Source organism: Lepidochelys olivacea (assembly GCF_965140295.1).
Source record: "Lepidochelys olivacea isolate rLepOli2 genome assembly, chromosome: 2".
NCBI classification, from domain to species: domain Eukaryota; kingdom Metazoa; phylum Chordata; order Testudines; family Cheloniidae; genus Lepidochelys; species Lepidochelys olivacea.
Window position 1 is genome coordinate 256733981 of NC_140412.1, and position 26963 is coordinate 256760943.

A 26963-nucleotide genomic window follows, 5' to 3' on the forward strand; every position below is an offset into this window, starting at 1 on the left:
CACAATCATTTACTTATTCTTAGGAAGCTCTTTATTAGTTGTTGTTAGGAGTGCCAATCATGAACCAGGACCCCATTGTGCTAGCATTGTACAAACAAAGAACAAAAAGATTGTCCCTGTCCCGAAGCTCTTATAAAAGCATTCCCAGGGCACCTCCACACTTTGTTAAAAGATTAATGTATTACATTTCTTTTAAAAACAAAATGCTCAATCTTTTTAAGGAATGATTCATATTTACTTTTATCTCCTTCTACAGCAAAGGCAAATGATTTATAAATATATTCAGCTTCACTCCCCACTGGATAAATTAATGAGCTGACCTGCACTTCACTGCTCTTTGTGTTAAGCTTTGTTGCTGTTCAGAGTCTGGTGAAATGCTCCTTCCACTCTGAGCATGCTCTGAGTTTATCACACTGAGAGTCTTGGGGAGGACTGAGCTTCAGTATCTTCTTTTTCTCTGATTTACACTTGCTTAAAACTAATCAACTTCTGATGTCCTATGACAATGTTAAAGCATCACAGAGAGTTGCTTTCTTCTAACAGTGAGCAATGACTCTGATTAGAAAAAGGTAAAAATACTGTTTCTCAATTCTCTGTAGAGATTCTGTCTAAAATCCTCCCCAACTCCTCCAACCTCAAACTTCCTGCTACACATTTAAACAGTATTATTACACTACACTATTTAGATTGTAAGCTCTTTGGAGCAGGGGACGTCTTGTTTTCTGTTTGTACAGCGCCTAGTGTAAGGGGTCTGTGGTCTGTAACTGGGGCTCCTAGGCAATACTGCAATACACATAACTGAAATATGCACATCTTCCCAAATCAGTAAGAATGAGATTTTGAATGGCTCAGAGCATTAGCCTATCTTCTGTTGAAGTCTATAGGTGTATTACAATTGACTTCAATAGAAGCAGGGTTAGGCCAATGCTGAGACCTTTTGAAACTCCCACCCTAAGACTTTATTACCATAACAAGCTATTTAAGTCTTGCCAAAGTGCAAAGGAAACAACCTCCCTAAATATCTCTCAGAGGAAGGCTTTCCTCTGTATTTGATCTGCTGTGTCCCATTTGTCATTACTGTCCATTCTGATTCAGTGGCAGTTGCTTTATAGAATGAGGGCATGTTTGCCATCTCTCGTCATTTTTCCAGGGACAGACGCTCTTTCTTCGTTTTCTGATAACATCTTCTATGATTTCTGACAAAGAAAACAGCTTTCTTGCATTCTCTCGCTTTCAGATGTTGGAGTAGAAGGGGACTGTCCACCTCACTCCCTCCTCTATCACATCAGCTGCACCTCTCCAGTTTTGACTCTTGTGGCTCCCAATTTCCATCTATAGCTTATTAGCACTGTTTCTGTATTATCTGGTTTGCTTCTGCACACCACCAGAGTGACAGAGTCCACGAAGGTGACAGTGCTGTACAGAAAGGTTTTTGTTTTTTAGCAAAGGCACAACTGGCCTTTGGAACTCATTGCCACAAGACAACGAGAGGAAGAGCTTAGCTGGATTCAGAGAGAGGCTAGGACAGTCACAGGGTGCACAGGAATATTAGAAGGGATTTACCAACAACAGCCAAAGTTTGGAAGAGATCTAAAAGCTTCAGGGCTGAAACCAACCTCCACTGGGTGACAGGGGGAGGAAGGAATTTCCCTTAAGGGCAGCTTAGCCCCTAAATGCCCACTTCAGCACCATCCTCTGAAACATCTGGTCCTGGCCCTGAGCCACAGGTGAGGCGATGCAAAGGGCCACTGGGCTGGCAAGTCCTGGCCTGTCATGGGCTGAAGGAGCCAGAAGGGGGGGAGGGGACCAAGCCGGGGCAGGCTGCCCCTGCCCCGCCCCGCCTCGTGCCTAGGCGGGCAGCGCCTCCCCTCAGTCAGCTGCTGGGCTTCCCCTCAGCCTCTCTCCCCCCGCCCTTGTATCCAACATCCGGGTCCTGCCGCCGGCTCCAGCTCGGCTTCTCCCTCCCCCTCTCCCCCCCCTTCCCCAGAAGCCATTTTGGACTCGGTTCAGGGTGGTTTTTTTTTTTTTTTTCGGGTTTTTTTTTTTTTTTTTGGGTACATGGCCCCTCCAGAGCCAGCCGCTGCCGCTGCTCTGCCTCGCGCCGGCCGCCGCCGCCCGCTCCCCGCGCGGGCGATGCCTCGCGCCGGACCCTCGCCTCAGCCGCAGCCCGCCCCGCGCGCCACTGCCCGCCTCGGCGCCCGCTCCCTCGTCTCCTCCTCTCCCAGCCTCGTCTCCGCCGCCCGGGCGGCAGCCGCCGCCGCCGCCTCCTCCTCCTCCTCCTCGGCAGCCGCTGGGCTGGTGCCTCCAGCTGCTCAGCGGCTCCCCTGGATGCTGGGTTGGTAACACTGCTGCAAAGTTTTGCCGCCGCCGCCCGCTTTGCATTTGGTGGTGGCCGCCCGGCTGTGGGATCGCGCGTGTGTGTGGGGTTTGTGTGTCGGCTTTGGTTAGTGCTTGCGGGTGTGTGTGTGTGTCCCTAGTCCCTGCTGCTGGGCAGGCAGAAGGGGCTGGGTTGGGTTGGGTTGGGGTGGGGTGGGGGGTGGGAGAGAGAGAGAGTTGTTGGTGTGGTGCACGCTTTTCTCCTTGCACAAAAGCCCCGGCAGAGAAAACTCTTGGAAAGCTCGGAGCAGGAGGAGCCGGGAGCCGGACGGCCACCGATCTCGCTGTCCTGGCGCTGCAATTGTGTGCCCCCCCCCCCTCGAACTGGATACGTTGTTGCAACTGTGAAGGAACTAAATTCGATTTTGTAGGAGCCTTATTATTATTTTTTTTGGTTGCTTTTTGGTAGAGATTCTCGTTTTCCTCCAACCCCCCTTCACTTTCCCGATCATTTTTTCCCCCTTGGGGGTAGAGGGGGATACACAAGGGGGAAAAAAAAAGTAAAGGAATATGATTGCTTCGTGGTTGACTTTCGCCTTTCTTTGTGGAACTTTCTGTGCAGGTAAGTAAATTTCATGTCTATATTCATTGAACAGTTTTATATTCACGTTTGAAAAAGGATTAAATTATGCAATTATTCGAAACCACCTGCCCCTCCCCTTAAAACATCCCTAAACGGTAACGAATGGAAAAAATAAGATTGTTGCTAAGATTTTTTTTTAAGAAACCTTCCCGTTTTCGTTGTTGGTTATGATACAAATGGATTATATTTCTGCTCTGTGTTCCCTTTAATTAAAGAGTGTGTGAATGAATTACAGTGTTTCCGGCCTCAGATTCCGAAGAAACTTCGTCAAAATGGCATGTTAGCGGTGTGTCTGTGTGTGGAATCAAGTTGAGTGTAAAAAAAAAAAAACAACCTTGTGGTTGTTAGTAACTGTTTTGTCTTTCAGGTAGAGAGCCATGTGTTTTTTACTCGGGGCTTTGCAAGGCTGCGTTGTGTAACTGGCTTGATTTCCTTCCTCCCTTCTCTTCTCCATTAATGTGTTAATTTCGGGTAATTTTACTAGTCCCTGGGAAACGCTCTTCGCCTTTTCATAACAGATTCTTCTTGATTTGTGTCTTTTAGTTCTTTGAAAGGGACTGTTTTTAACTAGCTTGCCAGAGTTAAACGGTGCTGAAAGTAGGTTGAAGCGTGTCTCTCCTCTCCCCCACCCCCCCCCTTAATGAAATGTTATGATCCCATAGGCTTTTGCTATTTTTATGAGATGATTCATTTGGGCTGATTTGTGACATGGTGACATAATAGAAAGTTGTAAGAGAGAAGCGAAAGGACCCACCTTTGAGAGTGTTTGTGTTTTTTTTTTAAATCTTCCTTCCTGATCCTTAAAAAACTTCACCACAAATCTGCAGGGTTTGCATTTTTATAGGGACATTGTGTGCCATGATGGAACTTAATGTAAACATTGGACGTGCTTAGGGGCAAAACCAAAAGGCCATACTACTAAATGAATCTCCCAAAGCGTTGGCATGCATTTCATTTGTTTCAGCCTGAAGAGCTGGATTTTTGGGGTGAAAGGGGCGTGGTGGGGAGCGCATGTGATTGTAACGATGGGTTTTTTGGGGGGTAGTTAAACATTTCAGGGGTGTGTGCTGCTTGTTTTGGAATTTTTCTCGTTCTGCTAGATGTATTGGGCTATTGTAAAACCGGGGTGTTCCCTTTGTCAAGGGGGAAAGGGGCGGCTTTTTAGCTAGAGCCATTTCTGGGAGGCGAGCCGCAGCTTTGCAGGGCTGCTTTGTTGTGTGGTTCCCTCCTTGTTTTGATGAGGGGTGGAGAGAGGAAGAGAGCTCACCCTTTGGGAGATTGGTAAAACAATGATCTTGGTTACAGATCGTATACAGCAACACAATCTTGTGTATAGATACATACATTGACGTTGCTACTATAGCATTGGATTGTTACGAAATACAAAGACTTAAAGTTACTTGACCCCCCCCCCCGGGTGCATTTCCCTCCGTTTCTAAGGAGGCTCATTTTGTAAGGGAAAGGGGTGATTTCCCACTAGCACACGGCAAATTTCTTTTTGTTTTTTATCTTCTTCCACAAATATCCCCCAAACATAATGGATCCTAAGCTGATCTTTATTTAGTCAAATCTGGTGGTCTGATAGGGGAAGGCTGTGTGTAGTAACTTGTTACGTTGTATCCATTACTGAGCAGGGAAAGGGTGGTTGGTGGTATTTGTGTGTGTGTGTGTGTGGCGGCGGCGGGGGGAGTGTGGATAAAGGATCACAAGAGAGGCTGCTGGTTTTAAAGTGGGGGGATGGTGCTGCAGTTGTGCCTTTTGCTTGCTGCGTGCGTTTGGTGGGAATGCAGTTTCCTCTTCCTTCTAATATTTTTATTTTAAATCTGGAGAGACTGGGAAGAGGAAGAGATTTCCCCATGCGTTGGTTAAATGGTTTCCCATTGGAAACCGGGAGGCGATCCTGCCCGGTTCTTCGAGGGGATGAGGTCGGGGTGGGTTTGTTTTGGAATGTGCTCCCGGGAACCGCGCGAGCTGAAATCTACCAGGCGCAAGGTTCTTGCTGCTGGTGGTGGTTCTTTGTTCCGAGTGTCCATTAAATATGCAGTGCCGCTGCCTGCGTTTTGTATTTTAAACAGTGCCATCTCGTAATTATTGTAAAGTCATACTAAAGGTGATGGTGTGGGGGAGAAGGGGCAGAGAAAAAATAATTTGTGGTGGAAATCAAGCCAGCTAGGACATGTAGCTCATTGATAGAGCACTTGTATACAGCTTTGTTTCCTTGTATTTACATAGCTGTGCCGAGCAAGATCAGGTATTTTGTAAGGAGCAGGATAGCTGGGACAGTGGTATTCAGTTTATTATAATCGCAACGGCAGTGTTGGCTGGAAAATTATATTATGTGCATAAAAGGGATTTTTTTAGCCAGTTTATTTTCTTTCTGTGTGCTTCTTGGGTCTTTTTAGCTCATGTGGCTCTAAAGTGAGATGGCCCCTTTTTGTTGTTAAAATCTGCTCCTGTAATTTCATACAATGGCGAAAACATCAACTGGAGAAAAACAAAGTTGCCTAAAAATTTTGACCCTGTAAGGTTCCTGTGTGTATCATGTTATAAAAAGGTACAACTCCCTAGGACAGACTTTTTCTTAAAATTTAATGAAGAAAAAAAAAAGAAAATTATATATAATCATATTTATTTTGAAAGGTCTGTGATCATCAAATTAGAGCACCAGCAATATTGTAAATCTGTGTTTATGTATTGGCTTTTCCACATTTCATCTAGTATTTGTGTGTGTTGAGCAGTTATGACCCTCCTTGTCTGCCAGCTTTTCCTAAGGCAGCTGTGTGGGAAAAGAGAACAAAGTTGCAGCTTTTTGGTGGGGATTCACAGCATGTGTGTTGCTTGAGGTATCCTGTGTGTGTGTGTATTTTAGGACTGTGGAAAAGTGGTGGGCTTTTTAAAAATAGCTCAACCTCCATTGTTGATGGATTTTCTGAGCTACCTTGGCTGGCTAACAAAACAAGCACAGACTGCTATTCTTTCTAAAAGTATCTGTTGTGTGCTTAATTTTTGAGTGTTGAAGATTTGTTGATGAAAACATTATGTTCATTTTTAGCCTTTTGTTTACAAATTTTCTACAGTCCAAATATTCAGAAATAGTGTTCTAATCTATGAAATTGAGATAATATAGAATATGGAAAATGGCTTATTTTGCAAAACATATTACATACACATTTCTCTGAGACATTGCAGGATTTAAACTCATTCCAAAATAAGAATCACCATGTAGCAAAATCTAGTCTGCTGTTTCAGTGTCTTGTATTTGTCGTCTTGTGCTTGAAAAAGAAAATAAGATTGGCTTCATTACCTTACTAATTAAACACAGTGAAGCTTCTGGTCCAAGGTTAATGGCGATTGCCATTAAAAACACAAAACTTTTTGAATCGGGTGGCTAGGATATTTTTTTTAAAAAATCAAATCTAGTTAATTATACCCCCAAGATCAAGTTTTCTTCTCTACAGAACTGTGACAATGCTTATGTTAAAGGTGTGTTTGTGTGTAATATATATTAGATTAGTGACATTATAACATTGACTCTCAGTGCCCTATGCAGTTTGTATTTTTTTAACAATGAAAATTTTAGAACATCTCTGTTAATGCAAAAAGAAAAGGAGGACTTGTGGCACCTTAGAGACTAACCAATTTATTTGAGCATAAGCTTTCGTGAGCTACAGCTCACTTCATCGGATGCAGTTACTTTGGAGTATGTTTTTTGTTTGCTAATAAACTTCAACGAAAAAATCCGCTTCACTAGAACAATGAGAGACAGTCTGCACCAGCCCTGCCATCCAACTAAAAGCCCTTATATGCTGAAATTTATGCCAATTTTGTGTCTTTGAGTAACCTATCCAGGCAGTAACATTTTTCTTACCGTCTCATCAACTGAGCAGAAACAGCCAATTAAAGCAAAGCTCTTCAATTGCCAACAGCCTAGCTGTCACCACCCTCCTATCCACTCTGGTCTCCATTCTGGTGTGGCTCAGCAAAGACATGCTTGCCGGTTGTTTGCAGTTTAAGCAATGCAGTCGTCTTAGGTCTCCCCTGCTGCTACTAAATAGAAGGTACAGAAGAAAGAAACAAGCTGTTTCTTCACCTCATTTTTGTTGTCGTCTCTACTTCTCCCCTCCCCTACTGTCCAACACAGATAAGTGTACGGGCGTCTCTAGTTTTGTAAGGCAGGACGACTACTTTTGAAAACTCAAATCCAACAGGATTTTTTAGGAGTTAATGGGGTAACATTAGCCCCACTCCACATGTCTGGCTTCTTTAATCTGTGGGGCACCTCTTTCTATGATAGGTTCCTCTGCAGAACATAAGTACTTTATTAAAAGAATCAAGGCATTTTCAAAATTTACCTAATGCAGAATGAATTTTGTTCTAGGCAGGGCCACCAGTAAAAATGGTGCAGGTGCTTAATACCCATTATGAAGATCCCTTAAGAGTCAGCACATATTTAAAATAAAAATCACTGCAGTTTTTTAAAGGCAGTAATTCTGGGCCTTTAATGTTTCAGAGTCTAGCTTCAGAAATGCATACTAAATTCTAGTTCTTGAGGTGGTGGTGGTGGTAAGAAGGTGGCCATTCATGGAATGGCACCCAGCTGCTTTGGTTAACTGACCGTTTCCCATCATCTTCTGATGATCAGAGTAATATCTTGCAAATGTAAAACTCAGCACCTTTCAGGCAAATGCAGCTTGGCAACTGTCTTATATTAAGCATAATAACCTGATCTAAATGTTTTAAAAATGAATAGTGATTTTGGATGTCTTTATTTTTGGGTGCCCAACTTGTAGAACCTTGGTGTGGGCTCATTTTCAGAAGGTGGGTGGTCAGCACTTTTTGAAGATCAGCCCTCTTCAAAGTTTCTCAAGTTGGGGACCCAGAATAAATAGCACTGAAGATGTAGTCCTGTAATTCTGACATCTCGTACTTAAAACAAAAAGAAAGTGATGAAAAGAGAAGACACCTTGCTGGACTTCACATTAATCAAAACTCAAACTAAACAGCTCTTTAGAGTGTTATTTATCCTTACAGATGGGTTCTAAGAATTGTATAACTATTTATAAATTGACAAAGAGGCTGTTGTTAAACAGAACCCAAGTGCAGTGGAGTTTGTTTGGGATTTGCTTCAAAGTCAGCATTTCTGTTTCTCATTCAGTGGAATGAACGATTTAAAAAAGTTTTTAGTTTCTTGGTTAACTGCAGGAAGCAGCATGGTGTAACTTCTTGGAGCTGCTACTCTATTTCCAGCTCAGTTGCACTCTATAACAAAACCTTGTAGGAAGCTGGGAAAGAGGAACCCCAAAGTGTAATCTCTATTTTGAAGAGGTGTCCTCTTCCCCTTTCATCCCACCCAGGCTTTGATTTTAGAACTAGCAGGAGGGTGTGAGGTCTTGCTTGGCCAATAGAATTCTCTGGAATTGAATTGTGTAATGTTGTACCTGCCATTCTTTACTCTGTCCCCACTTAGGGACTTTTTGCCTGTCCCTTCTTGAGGAGATTTTTTCACAGCAGTGAAACTGGATGTCTTTAAGTGAGAGAGATGTGGAACGGTATTCACCACTACAAGCTCCCTCCCCCCCACTTAAACATTAAGGCTTTGCTGATGTCTTGTATCCCCTCTTCATTAGTACTTCAGCTAGAAATAATTTGTAGCAGTTTAGCCATTTGTACCTTTTGAGGTAGATTAAATAATATACACCACTTTTCTCCCTGAACGTTCTCTGTAAGATTTCTTGGAGCTGTTGAAGTCAAAGGGTCAGAAACTAAATTAAAGATGAAACATTGTGTCCTTGCATTCTACAAACCTAGCAAATTTTGTGCTTAGATTTTAATATGTTTCGTGTTATACACTAATTACATGTCATTTTCTCACAGTTTGGTCTTTACTTGGCTATGCGGTGCTACTTCTGTTCAAAACTAAAAAACGTTGGGTAGCAATAAAATAAAAAACTTTGGCCAATATTTAGACCTTTTTAAAATTCATGTATTTTTTTTCCCATAGGACTTCTGGTTACATTATAGCATTTGGCATGGGCCCACCATGGTTTTGGTGCTCATTTATTTGTTATTTGTATTACAGTGTTACATAGGAGCCTTAGTCAAGATCTGGGCCCTGTTTTGCTAGGTACCATGGATGTAGCAAAATATCCCTGCCCCAGAGAGCTCACAGGCTAAACAGACAAAGGGGGGAAGAAAAGTATTTTATTTTATTATCCTCCTTATTTTGCAGGGTGGGGAACTGAGGCACAGAGAAATTAAGTGACTAGCCCAGGGGCAATTCTGGCCCGTCTAACACTTCTGTCCATCCCACCATGATTAACGTTTCTGTCCAGCGTCCTCACGATCTCAGAGACCAGGCCACTAAAAATCCTGTGGTGGAGCGGGGCGCTCAGTCAGGCTGCCTGCCTGCCATGGCCCCACACTGCTCCCGGAAGCGGCCGGCTGCTACTGGCATGTCTCTGCACAACCCTGGCAGGGGGTGGTGGTGGGGGGAGTGGCTCCGCATGCTGCCCCCACCCCTAGCACCATCCTCACAGGTCCCATTGGCCGGAAACCAGCCAATGGGAGCTGCGGGGGTGGTGCTTGCAGGCATGGAGACCCGCTCCCCCCAAGGGGCACAGAGAAACACGCCAGCAGCAGCTGGCCGCAGTTGCTTCTGGGAGCGGCATGGGGCCATGGCAAGCAGGCAGCCTCCCTGAGCACCTTGCTGTGCTGCCAGCTGGGAGCCGCCTGTGATAAGCACCTCCTGGCCAGAGCCTGCACCCCTCACCCTCTCCTGCACCCCAGTACTCTGCACCAGCCCGGAGCTCCCTCCTGCACCCAAACTCCCTCCTAGAGCCCTCATCCCCTCTATGAATATAGTAGAAATGTGCAGCCCGTGACGACTTACCCAAATTCGTGGAGTGGCCCCCCTGTGAAAATTATTGCCCACTCCTGGACTAGCCCAAGATCAGACTAAATATTTTGTTCACTGCCTCTAGTTACCATGAGAGAACAATCTAAACCAAATGAAGGGAGTGGTGCTGTATGGCAAGTCAGCCTAGCAGTGAAAATTAGACTAATGTGCTCCAGCCTCAGAATAAGGCTTTCCGTTTATAACACTGCTGTGTACAGCTAGATTGCATTGTTACTCTCATAGGAAATCTGATCTTTTTAGACCAGGCTGACTGCAATTAGAGTTTTATATGTGTAAATAGAGCTTGGTAAAGTTTTAAAACAGTCATCAGTGGGTATCTGTGTTCATCCGTACAAAAGATGTGAATTACCCTTTTCCATTCACCTGTATTTCAGTAGTTTTTAACTTGGGGTCCTCCAGCTGTTGTGTATTATTTAGGTTCCAGTCCAACAAATGATGGTGTGGCAAAGTGCTATGCAAGGTTGGGGGCGTGTTTTGCGTTAAGTTTACTGTCTGGAGATCCATGCCTGGTCCTGTGCAGATACTGAGTAAAAGACAGTCTCTGCACCAAAGAGTTTATAATTTAGTCAGCAGGTGGGATTATAAAGAAAGGAGACAGAAATTTCTCTGGGGACAGTACGAGAGAGAGATTGTGGAATGAACTGTCCAAGTTGCAAAGGACTATCACAGACCTCAAGACCTTCTTCCCCAAGTACAAGACACACTTCTTTTACCTGCCTTCGCTAACATAAACCCATACCAACAGGTGTGTGTATTTGAAAAACAAAACCCTAAACCTACCAAAATATGACACTCCACTGCATGTGTTTCTCTCTCCGAGGAGAGGATGAGAGAACAAACAACTCGTGACAGATGTGTAGTCATATTGCTTATTGAAGGCACTCGAGATACTGTGGTGACGAGCATAATTTGAGAACATACATAGAATAAATTAAATAGAAATATGAAGGTACTGAAATAAGACCGTAGTGTGCTCCCTGTTACAAATTTAGAGTTACTACAGTCATTCAAGCCCTGTTCAAATGATTATCAGTCTGTACTTGTGGGCCCTATTACCATAGTATTTGGGCATCTGTCTTTCATGTATTTATTCTCATGCCACTAGCAAGCCAATGACCAATCTGAACAATCTATAGAATTCCTGATTCCTGGTGCTGTGTACTAGCCACTAGGCTGTACTTTCTTCTAGGCTACTACAACAGCTGCCATTAAAATAAAAGGTCAGTATTAGTCTAGTTCTTGCACAGCGGTACCTTAGATGCTCTGTTTATTTTCACATTTCCTATTTTAGCATAGGGAATACTGTATCTGAGGTAACCTGTCTTGTAAGTTTTGGTAAAAGTTTACCTTTCACTTCTGATGTCTGTGTTGCTAATTTGGTGGTCTCCACCCTAATTAAGAGCTTGTCTTGTTTATCAAATAGTAAAGTTAAACAGGTTACCCTGTTTTCTGACACGCCCATTTTTATATACAGATGTCAGAAATGTTTTCTAATTTGGCTTTTAGAAACACCATGGATCATATAATACATAGCAGACACAGCTTTGCATTCCTAGAGAGGAAAGAGTGTAAATGTGAATCTGAAGTAAAGATGTGTTCGTTCAGCCCCTCCCCCCTCCTTTTTGTGGATTATAAAACTATTTTATAAAATGAGAGCACTTCAGGTTTGGTATTTGCTAAGCGTTTTAGTGCTGTTTCTGTGAGCTCCTTCTCATTTCTGAGCACTGATGGCAGGTTCTTTTGTTTACTTGAGTTGTCTACTCATCTACGGTTCTCCCCAGTAGCCCTGGCCTCCACAGATACCTCTTTGAAAGTAGGACATTTAAGCATTGCAAAGATGATGTCAAGGCCTTTATCTGTGAAAGGAAGCTAAATACTACATTATTAAAGTTGTAAGGAGACTGTAGTGTGGGTAGAGGCTGCCAACTACAGTATTACGTAATCAGTTGTGAGCTGTTTGCTATGACTGTTTGCTTGAGACTGTCCTCATATTAGACATTCTTATACAAAGCTTTAAAACTGTGGACAAGAATGAAGTTACAGTTGCTTTGAAACAAAGCTACTCAGCCAAATGCATGCCTGGTGTAATTTCAGGGATGGGTTTGTCCCATTGAGTTCAGTTGTGGGGAGGATTAAAATGAAACGTAAAGTGTTTTTTGTTAAAGTCAGTTTTTTGTTTTCTTTCCTCCCCAATGGTATGACTGACTGAAAGACAGCAGACTTTTAAATCCCTCAAATTTAGCTTATTTTTAAAGTATGCAGAGTAGTTAAGGGGTTAAGATTGCTAATTCTCCTATATGCGGGGTCTGAGAAATTCAGTTGTCCTTGGGCTTTTCATAGTAGGAGTATCAGGTTGCAGCTAAGCCTGTCATTGGGTAGTCCTTTGCTTCACTGAAGTTTGAACTTGGTCTCTCTTGCTCTCACATGTGCATACTGTATGTCAATAACTAGTTTTTATAGAAAAGGCTCTGTTCAAGCCACAGTAGTCTTATGCCTGATGCAGCACATGTTCCCAAATGTGTCTTCCAGTCATTTTTGGTCATTCACACATCTGTTTGGCAATAATCAGCAATTTGAGACTAAATAACAATTTTGGGCCGGACATAATAAACACCATTTCTATAATAGCTTGCTAGCTCTTCTTCCTCTCTAAAATTGTCTTAGAATATGCATTGTGGTCAAGGGAAACACTTGAATTCCTTGCAAGCACTGGTAGCACTTAATCAGTGCAACCAGGAAAGTGAGGGAGGAGATGATAGGTATCTTGAAGGTTATTCATTTTGATATTAAATTGCATGTTCTCCTACGGTGGTGTAATACAGTGTAGGAATTTCCTACACACGTCTGTTTTACTTAACTTGATGCAGTTATACAACATTAAAATACAAGAACACTCATGCTGCATATATGGACACCTTGTAGAGCCATGGAAAGAAATGTGCTTATCATGCACCTTTGATTACCTCACCTGTTGCCTGCTCCTAATGCTTGCTCCTTGATACCTGGTTTAATGTTCCAAAACCCCAAGAAGCTTCAAACAGCCACCAGTTCTTAAAATCAGCCTGACAGAGAAATGTTTTCACTTTATCGCTATTATTATTTTATTGCTTTGTACTATGGTAGCACCTAAGCCCTGCAGGGTTAGAAATTGGAGCTATATACCACTGGGGAGAGGAGACTGCCTGCTTCCCACTGCGGCCCTAAATTCACTTATTTCCCTGGGAATAGGCTTTAAAATCAAGCATGGAAAAGTGATCTCAGGTCATTTTTCTTAGCCCTGTATATTTGAACTTACATTATTTAAGGCATAAGGCTTTACAGTCAAAAGGATATGAAAAATAGCCCTAATATATTCTTAAAAAATCCTAAATTTTTTTTCTGTAACATGAGGCATTTACAGAATACAGCGTGAAGTAGCAGAAGGGTTTTATTGGCTGCAGTTTGGGTTGACCATATAAAGTAGTTATAGCTGTGCCCGTTTTGAGTAAAGCGTCCATCCCAAATCTTTGCGTGTAAAGAATTTATACCACACCGTGTATTCTCTCTCTCTCTGTCTCTAAAATAGGACAAAAGCCAGATTGTGGCAGCGATTATGGATCTGATGAGCGGTAGCATGGTGCAGTGGTTAAAATGCTGAATTGTGGCTCAGGGATCCTGGGTTTAATTCCCTGCTCTGCCATGAATAGGCTGTTGTGATGCTAGGCAAGTCATTTCACCTCTCTTTGCCTCTGTTTTCCTCTGCTCTTTTCTCTGTCATTTCTATTTAGGCTGTAAGTTCTTTGGGTCAGGGACTCTCATACTATGGGTGAATATAGCACAGTGGGGGGCTCTGTGTTCAGTTTGGGGTTTCCAGGAGCTGTTCTGGGTCTAAACTTGTATGTAATTTTTAATATAAAATTTGGCCTTCCAATCCAAAGACCTGTAAAGGCTTGAATAAAAATCCCTTTTCTTAATTGGTTCTTCTTAATTACTGTATCTTCATGTCCTGGAAAAGCTTTGTTCCAGCAGTGGGAATAATTTCATCCCAGAGACTTTTTAAAATATCGTTTCATGGAATAAATTCCTCTTGGCTTAGTGTGCAGTCCTTTACGAGTGTGAGCGGTTATACAGCATCACAGTGGCTGCTGTACAACTATATATCTGGTATGTCAAAATGCTTGGAAACTAAATACTCTCTGTTGCTTTCTTGTAAGCACAAAACAGGCCCAGGGATGTGCTGAGTCTTACATTTTAGGTTGTCCTGTGAGTCAAACTGTAGTTTGGGCCATTACATTATTATTTATTAACCAGTGTAAACTGTAGCTTAATCTTTCTTTGAAGATGACGACTACTAGAATGAAGACCTGGGTGGCTTTGCTGGAGTCCTAAAACTTTTTCAAAAGTAAAGATATGGAGCAGAAATCCTTTGTGGAAGTCTGTGCAGATGACAAACTTGGGATCACCTATGGCACAAATTTAATTGCGGATTGCACTCACCTACTGGTCTCTTGGAAGCAAAGTGGTAATCTTGCCCTTCGTAAGTCAAGTGATTCTTGATGCTGGCAGTGAAGAGGAGCCTTTTACTGCTAAAAGGTGTCCTTAGTGTTGCTGGATGGCTATTATAGTGGACCATGTTTTCTAGAGTAAGGAAGGGAAGCTTGCCCACCCTGACCTAAAAGTGGCTAGATGTTTGTCCAAAGCCTCTTACCAAGTGTTGGGGTAACATGATGGTGTGTATAATTTTCTGCTGGCATAAACTGACCAAGGCAATGGATGTGTGTCAGTTGACATCAGCAGAAAACGTGGCCCACTATTGCTATTTTTAGTTGTGTGTACTAATACTGGTCTTATGTCTGTCAACTTCTGGAACTGGTTAGCCTAAGGAAACCAGAAAAGTGTTCTATAGACTGTTATATAAATACGGATGTGTTCCTTCACCTGATGGGACAGGGTAAAAGCTAGATATTCTGGGTTAGTAAAAAAATAGAAATAAAAAATAAAAGAAATGTAGAAAACCTTTTTTGCAGGTAATAGAACTTCCTATCCTGCAAAATCACCAATGCAGATTCCCTCAGACAGAGACAAACACCTACAGGATCTCAATCAAGCGTTCTTAAAATTACAGTAAGCTACCTGGGAAAGAGAAGAAACAGATTGACAGAGCCAGAAGGGTACCCAGAAGTCACCTACTACAGGACAGGCCCAACAAAGAAAGTGACAGAATGCCACTAGCCGTCACCTACAGCCCCGAACTAAAACCTCTCCAGCGCATCATCAAAGATCTACAACCTATCCTGAAGGATGATCCCTCACTCTCACAGACCTTGGGAGACAGGTCAGTCCTCGCTTACAAGCAGCCCCCCAACCTGAAGCATATACTCACCAGCAATTACACACCACACAACAAAAACACTAACCCAGGAACCAATCCCTGCAACAAACCTGTTGCCAACTCTGCCCGCGTATCTATTCAGGGGACACCATCATAGGACCTAACTGCATCGGCCACACTATCAGGCCCTCGTTCACCTTGCACATCTACCAATGTGGTATATGCCATCATGTGCCAGTAATGCCCCTCTGCCATGTACATTGGGCAAACCAGATAGTCTCTACACAAAAGAATAAATGGACACAAATCAGACATCAAGGATTGTAAGATTCAAAAACCAGTAGGAGAGCACTTAAGTCAGTTATTGAGAGTCCTGGGAGACTTCAGTGAGAAACTGCAGAACTGGAATTAATTTCAAACTTGACACTATCAAATTAGGCCTGAATAAAGAATGGGAGTGGCTGGGTCACTGCAAAAAATAATTTTCCCTCTGATACTCTCACCTTCTTGTCAGCTGTTGGGATTAGGTCCCCTCCATCTTGATTAGGTCACCTCCATCTTGATTGGATTGGCCTCATTAGCACTGACCCCCCACTTGGTAAGGCAACTCCCATCTTTTCATGTGCTGTTATATATAATACCTGCCTACTGTATTGTTCACTCCAGGCATCTGATGAAGTGGGTTTTAGCCCATGAAAGTTTATGCCCAAATACATTTGTTAGTCTCTAAGGTGCCACAAGGACTCCGTGTTGTTAATGCAGATTCTGTGTTTGTAAAATAAGTATCTGCTAAAGGAACCCCTTCAAAGGCAACTATAAGCCCCAAAAGTGAGTGATCACCATTCCTGTTAGATAAATATGGAAAGAGTGTGTAACTGCAGTGAACTGCTGATACAAGAATAAACCTGAGGGGTTGTCATAAATATAAGAGGAAGGGTAACCACTTTTCTGTATACAGTGCTATAAAATCCCTCCTGGCCAGAGGCAAAGTCCGTTTACCTGTAAAGGATTAAGAAGCTCAAGTAACCTGGCTGGCACTTGACCCAAAATGACCAATGAGGGAGGTGGTAGAATCTCCTTCCTTAGAAGTTTCTAAGGTCAGGCTTGACAAAGCCCTGGCTGGGATGATTTAATTGGGGATTGGTCCTGCTTTGAGCAGGGGGTTGGACTAGATGACCTCCTGAGGTCCCTTCCAAACCTGATATTCTATGAAAGGACACTTTCAAATCTGGAGTGGGGGAAGGCTTTTGTCTGTCTGTGTGATACCTTTGCTGGGAACAGATCAAGGATGTAAGCCCTCCATCTCCTATAAAGTTAGTAAGTAATCTAGCTAGAAAATGTGTTGGGTTTTCTTTGTTTCGGCTTGTGAAATTCGCTGTGCTGGAAGAAATGTGTATTCCTGTTTTTGTGTCTTTTTGTAGTTTAAAGTATTGCCTAGAGGGATTCTCTGTGTTTTGAGTCTGACTGCCTGTAAGATTATCTTCCATTCTGATCTAACAGAGTTGTTATCTTATCTTTTTTTGTTCTTCTAATAAAGTTCTGTTTTTTAAGACTCTAATTGAGTGTTTTGGGTCTTAAAAATCCAAGGCTGGTTTGTGCTCATCTTGTTTATTCTCAAGCCTCCCCAGGAAAGGGGGTGTTTTAGGGGGATATTTTGGGGAAATAGGAACTCCAAGTGGTCCTTTCCTTGTTCTTTTTCTAAATCACTTGGTGGTGGCAGCATACTGTTCAAGGACAAGGTGAAATTTGTGCCTTGGGAAAATTTTTAACCTAAGCTGGTAAAAATAAGCTTAGGGTCTTTCATGCGGGTCCCCACATCTGTACACTAGACTTCAGAGTGGGGAGGGAACCCTGACAGGGTGAATGCACTATGCAGGGTATGCTGAAGAGAGAACTGCTGTTTAGTTATTTCAGGTCACTTACAAATACAGTTGAAATAAGTAAAGTATAAAACTTTGAAGTGCAGCGTGACAAACTAAAGTTCACTAAAAATAGTTCTGTATATGAAAGCTAGTTGAAAACTGAGCAAGATGAGTCATTTTATAGGCATTGTTGATAGAATTTCAGGGTTCCAAGAATGGAAGATGAATGTCTTTCTGTTATAGTAACAGCTGCTCTCATAGAATCATAGAATATCAGGGTTGGAAGGGACCCCAGAAGGTCATCTAGTCCAACCCCCTGCTCAAAGCAGGACCAATTCCCAGTTAAATCATCCCAGCCAGGGCTTTGTCAAGCCTGACCTTAAAAACCTCTAAGGAAGGAGATTCTACCACCTCCCTAGGTAACGCATTCCAGTGTTTCACCACCCTCTTAGTGAAAAAGTTTTTCCTAATATCCAATCTAAACCTCCCCCACTGCAACTTGAGACCATTACTCCTCGTTCTGTCATCTGCTACCACTGAGAACAGTCTAGAGCCATCCTCTTTGGAACCCCCTTTCAGGTAGTTGAAAGCAGCTATCAAATCCCCCCTCATTCTTCTCTTCTGCAGGCTAAACAATCCCAGCTCCCTCAGCCTCTCCTCATAACTCATGTGTTCCAGTCCCCTAATCATTTTTGTTGCCCTTCGCTGGACTCTCTCCAATTTATCCACATCCTTCTTGAAGTGTGGGGCCCAAAACTGGACACAGTACTCCAGATGAGGCCTCACCAATGTCGAATAGAGGGGAACGATCACGTCCCTCGATCTGCTCGCTATGCCCCTACTTATACATCCCAAAATGCCATTGGCCTTTTTGGCAACAAGGGCACACTGCTGACTCATATCCAGCTTCTCGTCCACTGTCACCCCTAGGTCCTTTTCTGCAGAACTGCTGCCTAGCCATTCGGTCCCTAGTCTGTAGCTGTGCATTGGGTTCTTCCGTCCTAAGTGCAGGACCCTGCACTTATCCTTATTGAACCTCATCAGATTCCTTTTGGCCCAATCTTCCAATTGGTCTAGGTCCTTCTGTATCCTATCCCTCCCCTCCAGCGTATCTACCACTCCTCCCAGTTTAGTATCATCCGCAAATTTGCTGAGAGTGCAATCCACACCATCCTCCAGATCATTTATGAAGATATTGAATAAAACCGGCCCCAGGACCGACCCTTGGGGCACTCCACTTGATACCGGCTGCCAACTAGACATGGAGCCATTGATCACTACCCATTGAGCCCGACAATTTAGCCAGCTTTCTACCCACCTTATAGTGCATTCATCCAGCCCATACTTCCTTAACTTGCTGACAAGAATACTATGGGAGACCGTGTCAAAAGCTTTGCTAAAGTCAAGAAACAATACATCCACTGCTTTCCCTTCATCCACAGAACCAGTAATCTCATCATAAAAGGCAATTAGATTAGTCAGGCATGACCTTCCCTTGGTGAATCCATGCTGGCTGTTCCTGATCACTTTCCTCTCATGCAAGTGCTTCAGGATTGATTCTTTGAGGACCTGCTCCATGATTTTTCCAGGGACTGAGGTGAGGCTGACTGGCCTGTAGTTCCCAGGATCTTCCTTCTTCCCTTTTTTAAAGATTGGCACTACATTAGCCTTTTTCCAGTCATCCGGGACTTTCCTCTCTGTCCATTGGGATATACTATTTGCCTATCCAATGCGTAATAATTTAAAAAATTATTTCATAGCAGCCTGTGTGGAGGATTATACAGGAATTTTATCTTTCTCCATTTGGAATGCTCTTGCTCATTAAAAAAAAAACCCAAAACCTCTCACCTGAATTTTGTATTTTTTTCCCTAGATACATGTAGTTATGAGTGGGGAAAGTTAACAGTTAATGGGGAGTAAGTAATTTTAAATAAAAAAAAATAAATTGGGAGGTTTTAAATTTCACTAAATGCACTCGTCCTTAAAGAACATGTAAATTCATTTTTCTCAGAACACTTGAATGGTTCAGCAACATTTGGATACTTTTATTTATTTGGATACTTAGTTTCCTGACAGAAGCTTTTAGAGGGGAGTCCAACTTTAGACATGTAGATTTCTTTTTATTTAATCTCAGTCTCCATCCTTGTCAAGTGCTAATACAGGGCTTGACTCTGATTTAATTTACTCTGTCTGAACCTCAAAGTAACTTGAAGTCATCTGAGTTTAACTGGTATAACACCACAGTACAGGCCTGTCTACTTGAGGCGTTTTTGTACTGGGTATAGCTATCTCTTTGCTTTAATGGGGTTTTAGTGGTTTGTTTTAACGATTAGCATGGAGTCTTACAACATTTACTGAGTCAAGAGCAGTAGAAAGAGGAAGGCTGGCTTTAGTCTTTCTTTCTTCCATCTGCTGGAAGTTTGCTTCAGTATCCGCTTGTCATTTAAAATAATGGGAGATAATGTACCTTATAGTGGAATGCAATGTGGTGATCCACCTCCTCTGTACCCAGTGGCCTTGTGCATTTTAGGGGGCTCCTGAGCTATGCAGTTGCATATGGAAATAATTTCCCACCTGGGTCAGATGATAAAGTGTCTAAGAACTTGAGCCCTGACTATATTACCTCTTACACCATGGCTATTGCCCCTGAAAAACTTCAGTCCATGTTTTCTCAGTGTAGATGCAACAGGAAAGGTTACTTAATCATAGAATATCAGGGTTGGAAGGGACCTCAGGAGATCATCTAGGCCAAACCCCTGCTCAAAGCAGGACCGATCCCCAATTAAATCATCCCAGCCAGGGTTTTGTCAAGCCTGACCTTAAAAACTTCTAAGGAAGGAGATTCCACCACCTCCCTAGGTAACGCATTCCAGTGTTTCACCACCCTCCTAGTGAAAAAGTTTTTCCTAATATCCAACCTCAATCTCCCCCACTGCAACTTGAGACCATTACTCCTTGTTCTGTCATCTGCTACCATTGAGAACAGTCTAGAGCCATCCTCTTTGGAACCCCCTTTCAGATAGTTGAAAGCAGCTATCAAATCCCCCCTCATTCTTCTCTTCTGCAGACTAAATAATCCCAGTTCCCTCAGCCTCTCCTCATAAGTCATGTGTTCAAGTCCCCTAATCATTTTTGTTGCCCTCCACAGGACTCTTTCCAATTTTTCCACATCCTTCTTGTAGTGTGGGGCCCAAAACTGGACACAGTACTCCAAATGAGGCCTCACCAGTGTCAAATAGAGGGGAACGATCACGTCCCTCGATCTGCTTGCAATGCCCCTACGTATACATCCCAAAATGCCTTTGGCCTTCTTGGCAACAAGGGCACACTGTTAACTCATATCCAGCTTCTCGTCCACTGTAACCCTTAGGTCCTTTTCTGCAGAACTGCTGCCTAGCCATTCGGTCCCTAGTCTGTAGCGGTGCATTGGATTCTTCTGTCCTAAGTGCAGGACTCTGCACTTGTCCTTGTTGAACCTCATCGGATTTCTTTTGGCCCAATCCTCCAATTTGTCTCAGTCCCTCTGTATCATATCCCTACCCTCCAGCGTATCTACCTCTCTTCCCAGTTTAGTGTCATCTGCAAACTTGCTGAGGGTGCAATCCACACCATCCTCCAGATCATTTATGAAGATATTGAACAAAACCGGCCCCAGGACCGACCCTTGGGGCGCTCCATTTGATACTGGCTGCCACCTAGACATGGAGCCATTGATCACTACCCGTTGAGCCCGACAATCTAGCCAGCTTTCTATCCACCTTATAGTCCATTCATCCAGCCCATACTTCTTTAACTTGCTGGCCAGAATACTGTGGGAATAATAATGAGAATAAGTTTCCCAGTGGAGGATTAATCTAGGACTGGGTCAGCATGGAATCATAGAAATGTAGGGCTGGAAAGGACCTTAAGAGGTCACCTATTGCTGAGGCAAGATTAAGTAACACTAGACCATCCCGGATAGGTGCTTGTCTAACCTGTTCTTAAACACCTCCACTGACCAGGATTCCACAACCTTTAGATAAGCACTGGAACAGTCTAACTATAGGAATAGTTAATAAGTCTATCCTAAAATTTAACTAAAATTTCCCGTGCTACAAACTAAGCTGATTACTTCATGTCCTATCCTTGATGTATGTGGAGAATAATGAATCACTGTCTTCTTTATAACAACGTGTTATATATTTGAAGACTGTGTGTGTCCCCCCCTCCACGCCCCCCCAGCTGCCTTTTCTCTAGATTAAACATGCCCAATTCTTTCAACCTTTCCCCATAGGTTGAATTTTCTAAACCACTTACTTTAGTGCTCTGCTTTGGATAAGCATGATGTGCAGTCCTCGATCCAACGTCTTCCCTCCCTTATTAGTTAGTTACTGTGCTCTGAGCAGGGTTGGATGGCATGGCTGAAATGCCTGAGCCCTATTTACTTCATTTCCAACGGTGAAATATGGCTTTGAATTTTCCCTCCTTCATTTCTGACTGATGGGAATTAATGGGAAGTAGTGGAGTCATCAGAGATATACAATATGTTTCTAAAGGCGTGATTTCAAGCACATTCTTTGATCAACTTTCAGATTCAAATATATAAAGCTGATTTTGAGAGGGCAAAGAGGGAAAAGGAAACCATTTATTTCAACCCCCAAATTTCTTCTAGCTGTAGAAACATTGTCAGAGTAATTGTAGCCTTTTCAAATCTTTCTTTGTAGATGTTAGTCTAAGAAAAGCCATGCCGTATTGATGAGTGTCACTATTTTTACCAGTGATCTATCTTATAAGGTATCATTTGAATGATATAAAAGTGGCTAATGCTTAAAATTCCAGCTGTTCATGAATGCTGCTTCATGGATATGAAATCAGGATATATTTGTGGGTTATAATTCACTACCTTTTATTGTTTTGGTCATTGTGGGATATAGATAGTAGGTCAGTTAACTTTATCATGTTAATTAAAACTGGATTGAATTGTTGAGAGTAATTTGGATTTGGAGACAGTGGGTTTTGTATTTTTTTCCTTGTTTCTTTTGTTGTTGGTAGAATGTTGCAATGGGCTTGGTGAGGATTGTGTTAGGAAATTAGCACAGGGTACAAAAACTCGTGTTGCCAAGTAAGTACAGAGTTTCTCCAGCTAATTGTGGCCTTGAAGCATATCCTATAAAGGTCATCTTTGTTAGTGAACTACAGGCGTCTCCTGTGAGACAGAAATCTGTGTCTTTATCAAGGATGAAATCTAGGCTCCCTGGTTACACAATTGAGCTTTGCTATAATTTGGACATCATTAGGCTCGCTAATAAAGCAGTAGAACATTCTAATCCATGTTCTTGTGCTTTTCTGTCTTAAATGTATTTTTCTCTGTGCATTTCTTCTTATGATGTGATTCCCCCCCCCCCCATCTCCCTCTAGAGCAGGGGTTCCCAAACTTGGTTCATGGCTTGTTCAGGGATCTTTGTCACTTATTGTGTGGATTGGTCTGGGTATAACCTTGACAGCAGTGCACAGAATTGTGTTTTGGCAGAGTTTGCCATGTGGATTTGGAGACTCTGTAATTTCTGACTATATTCATTTTTTTAAACATGGGTGCATCAAGCCTGGAAGTGCCTATATCAAGTGGTGCTGGAGATTATTGCTGCAGTGATGTTTAGTTGTCTCTTTAGAGCAGTGGTCTCCAACCTTTTTACGCCCAAGATCACGTTTTGAATCTAAAGGCATCCCAGGATCTACCCTTCCCCAAAGCCCCATCCTGCTCACTCCATGCCTCCCTATCTCTGTTGCTCACTCTCCATCACCCTCCCTCACTTTCACCAGGCTGGGGTTGGGGTTTGGGAGGGGGTGTGGGCTCTGGGCTGGGGCCAAGGGGTTTGCAGTGTGGGAATGGGCTCTGGGCTGAGCCTGAGGCAGGGAGTTGGGGTTTAAGATGCGGTGATGGGTGCAAGCTCTGAGGGAGTTTGGGTGCAGCAGGCAGCTCCCGGCTGGGACAGGGGATTGCGGTGTGGGAGGGGGTGCGGGGTGCAGGCTCTGGGAGGGAGTTTGCGAATGACACAAAGCTGGGAGGTATTGCCAATTCAGAGAAGGACCGGGATATCATAGGGGAGGATCTGGATGACCTTGTTAACTGGAGTAATAGTAATAGGATGAAATTTAATAGTGAGAAGTATTATTAATCCCTAAATGCATGACCTTACAAGAATTTTAGTTATAAGCTGGGGACGCATCAATTAGAAGTAACGGAGGAGGAGAAGGACCTTGGAGTATTGGTTGACCACAGGATGACTATGAGCCACCAATATGATATGGCTGTGAAAAAACCTAATGCGGTCTTGGGATGCATCAGGCGAGGTATTTCCAGTAGAACTAAGGAGGTGTTAGTACCGTTATACAAGGCAGTGGTGAGACCTCATCTGGAATACTCTGTGCAGTTCTGGTTTCCCATGTTTAAGAAGGATGAATTCAAACTGGAACAGGTACAGAGAAAGGCTACTAGGATGATTCGAGGAATGGAAAACCTGCCTTATGAAAGGAGACTCAAGGAGCTTGGCTTGTTTAGCCTAACCAAAAGAAGGCTGAGGGGAGATATGATTGCTCTCTATAAATATATCAGAGGGATAAATACCAGGGAGTGAGAGGAATTATTTAAGCTCAGTACCAGTGTGGACACAAGAACAAATGGAAATAAACTGGACATCAGGAAGTTTAGCCTTGAAATTAGACGAAGGTTTCTAACCAGCAGAGGAGTGAAGTTCTGGAACCGCCTTTCAAGGGAAGCAGTAGGGGCAAAAGACCCATGTGGCTTCAAGATTAAGCTTGATAAGTTTATGGAGGAGATGATATGGTATAACATGATTTTGGCAATTAATTGATCTTTAACTATTAATGGTAAATAGGCCCAGTGGCCTGTGATGGGATGTTAGATGGGGTGGGATCTGAGTTACTACAGAGAATTCTTTCTTGGGTATCTGGCTGGTGAATCTTGCCCACATGCTCAGGGTTCAGCTGATCGCCATATTTGGGGTTGGGAAGGAATTTTCCTCCAGGGCAGATTGGAAGAGGCCCTGGAGGTTTTTCGCCTTCCTCTGCAGCATGGGGCACGGTCACTTGCTGGTGGATTCTCTGCTCCTTGAAATCTTTGAACCATGATTTGAGGACTTCAGTAGCTCAGATATAGGGGAGAGGTTTATTGCAGGAGTGGGTGGGTGAGATTCTGTGGCCTGCATTGTGCAGGAGGTCAGACTAGATGATCATAATGGTCCCTTCTGACCTTAATATCTATGAGTCTGAGTTTGGGTGCAGGAGGAGGCTCCAGGCTGGGCCAGAGTGTTGGGGTGCCAGAGGGGGTATAGGGTGCTTGCTCTGGGAGGGGGCTCAGGGCTGGGGGTTGGGGTGCAGCCTCCCACTGGACAGCACTTACCTCCGGCGGCTCCCAGTCGGCAGCGAGGCTAAGGCAGGATCCCTGCCTACCCCAGCCCCACACCGCTCCCGGAAGGGGCCAACATGCCCCTGGGACCCCTGGCTGGGGGGGGGGGGGGCACATGGCTGCGCGTGCTGCCCCTCTGGGCAAGCACCGTCCCCACAGCTCCCATTAGCCAGGAGAGCTGCGGGGATGGTGCTTGCAGAGACGGACAGTGCGCGGAGGGAGACCCCTGCCCTCCAGGGTCATGCTGGCCGCTTCCAGGAGCGACGTGGGGCTGGGGTAGGCAGGCAGGGAGTGTGCTTTAGCTGCAGCCACACTGCGCCACCGGAGATCATGATCGACCGGTTGGTGACCACTACTTTAGAGAAATAGTATCTATTTTATGTCCTGCTGCCCCCCTGCTCTGAATTCTGAGCACCTTAGAATGTATTCTAATGTATTTATCCTTGAAAAACCTGACTAACCAATTTATTTGAGCATAAGCTTTCGTGAGCTACAGCTCACTTCATCGGATGCATACTGTGGAATATGCATCCGATGAAGTGAGCTGTAGCTCATGAAAGCTTATGCTCAAATAAATTGGTTAGTCTCTGTGGTGCCACAAGTACTCCTTTTCTTTTTGTGAGATTGGGAAGTTCTGTCATTCCCATTTTACAGATATGGAAGTGCGGCACAGAGAGACTGAGGCTATGTCGTCACTAGAAACGCTGCAACTTGGCTCTTGTAGCACTTCAGTGACTCATTAGAGTGATGGAAGGGATTCTGCCACCATAGTTAGTTCACCTCCCCATTTGTAGCTATGTCAACATAGCACTGTTTACACCAGGGGTTAGGTTGACTTAACTGTGTCACTCAGGGTTGTGGATTTTTCCCACCCCTGAGTGCCATAGCTTGGTATACCTAACTCTTTAGTGTAGTTCTGGTCTAAATGACTTGCTCAGCGCCATGTAGGAAGTCTGTTAGAGCAGAGTCTTTAATTCAAGTCTCCAGAAAACCAGTCTAGCACCTGAATCATGGATTATCCTTCCTCTAAACTGCATTGTGGGGGGTAGGGGGGTGTTGGAGAATCAGAATTTGACTTGGGGAGTCCTGTAGGAACTGTCTATGTATCAGTCATTACCATAATGCTTCCCTGGGGTCGTTGTGCAATTCAAGAGAGGAGCTGATAAAAGAGAAGCATAAAGCTTTGGGGAACTAGGAAAAACAGACTACAGTCATTGGCTTCAGCATATTTATCTTCAAATGTAATATTCCCATAGTACTTTTAAGTCGAAGTGGAACCCAGATGAGTCCTTGGGAAATATAACTTACTTTGGACAGCAGAGTAGGGTTAACTGCAGTATCAACTTCACCTGCAAATGCAAGTCTTGTGAAAAGTACACCTTATCTGGTAGTGGGTCCATGCGTTTGCTTTGTGACGCTAGACAGGGATCATACTTACAAACAAAAAAATCAGAAAGGTATTTCATAGTGTAAACAAATGAGCCAAAGTCACCAGTGCTGTCTGATTTAATGGATGTCTTTCCCCCAGTTGTATGGCAGGGGGACTTTATAGTGCTGTCCCTCAGGAATCATTCATGTTGTTAAACTTGTTAACATTTTACTGAAACAGAAGATTATGTGCCCTTCAGTAACTCACATCAGGTTTCTCTGAGATGTATTAAAATTAATACTTTTTTTTGTAAAGAGCTGTAATGACTATCTCTATTTTTAAGGCATGAAACTATAAGGTGGATAGAAAGCTGGCTAGATTGTCGGGCTCAACGGGTAGTAATCAATGGCTCAATGTCTAGTTGGCAGCTGGTATCAAGCAGAGTGCCCCAGGGGTCGGTCCTGGGGCCAGTTTTGTTCAACATCTTTATTAATGATCTGGATGATGGAATTAATTGCACCCTCAGCAAGTTTGTGGATGACACTAAACTGAGGGGGAAAGGTAGATATGATGAAGGGTAGGGATAGGATACAGAGGGACTGAGACAAATTGGAGGATTGGGCCAAAAGAACTCTGATGAGGTTCAACAAGGACAAGTGCAGAGTTCTGCATTTAGGAAAGAAGAATCCCTTGTACCACTACAGACTGGGGACCGACTGGCTAAACTGCAGTTCTGCAGAAAAGCACCTGGGGATTACAGTGGACAAGAAGCTAGATGAGAGTCGGCAATGTGCCCTTGTTGCCAAGAAGGCCAATGGCATATTGAGCTGTATTAGTAGGAGTATTGCCAGCAGATCGGCACTGGTGAGGCCACAAATGGAGTATTGTGTCCAGTTTTGATCCCCCCGCTACAGAAGGGATGTTGACAAATTGGAGCGAGTTCAGCAAAGAGCAACGAAAATGATTAGGTGGCTGGGGCACATGATTTATGAGGAGAGGCTGAGGGAACTGGGGTTAGTCAGTCTGTAGAAGAGTGAGGGGGGGATTTGATAGCAGCCTTCAACTACCTGAAGGGGGGTTCCAAAGAGGATGGAGCTCAGCTTTTCTTAGTGGTGGCAGATGACAGAACAAGAAGCAATGG

General features: G+C 43.6%; 1 protein-coding gene across 3 annotated transcripts in view; it reads left to right on the top strand.

The window, feature by feature from the left end:
* The first annotated feature begins 2124 nt into the window (after nt 1-2124).
* The window catches only part of ACVR2B (activin A receptor type 2B), a 175734-nt gene continuing 150895 nt past the window's right edge, over nt 2125-26963 (top strand). For 2 of the 3 annotated variants that reach the window (XR_014710443.1, XM_084620735.1), the window contains exon 1: nt 2125-2335. Coding sequence is in view for 2 of the 3 variants with exons in the window: in XM_084620735.1 (XP_084476861.1) it covers nt 2134-2335 (202 nt within the window). In the remaining variant the exon portion in view is untranslated. Of the gene's footprint in view, nt 2336-2567; nt 2939-26963 lie in introns of those variants that run through there. The other variant, XM_084620736.1, reaches the window with a different exon arrangement.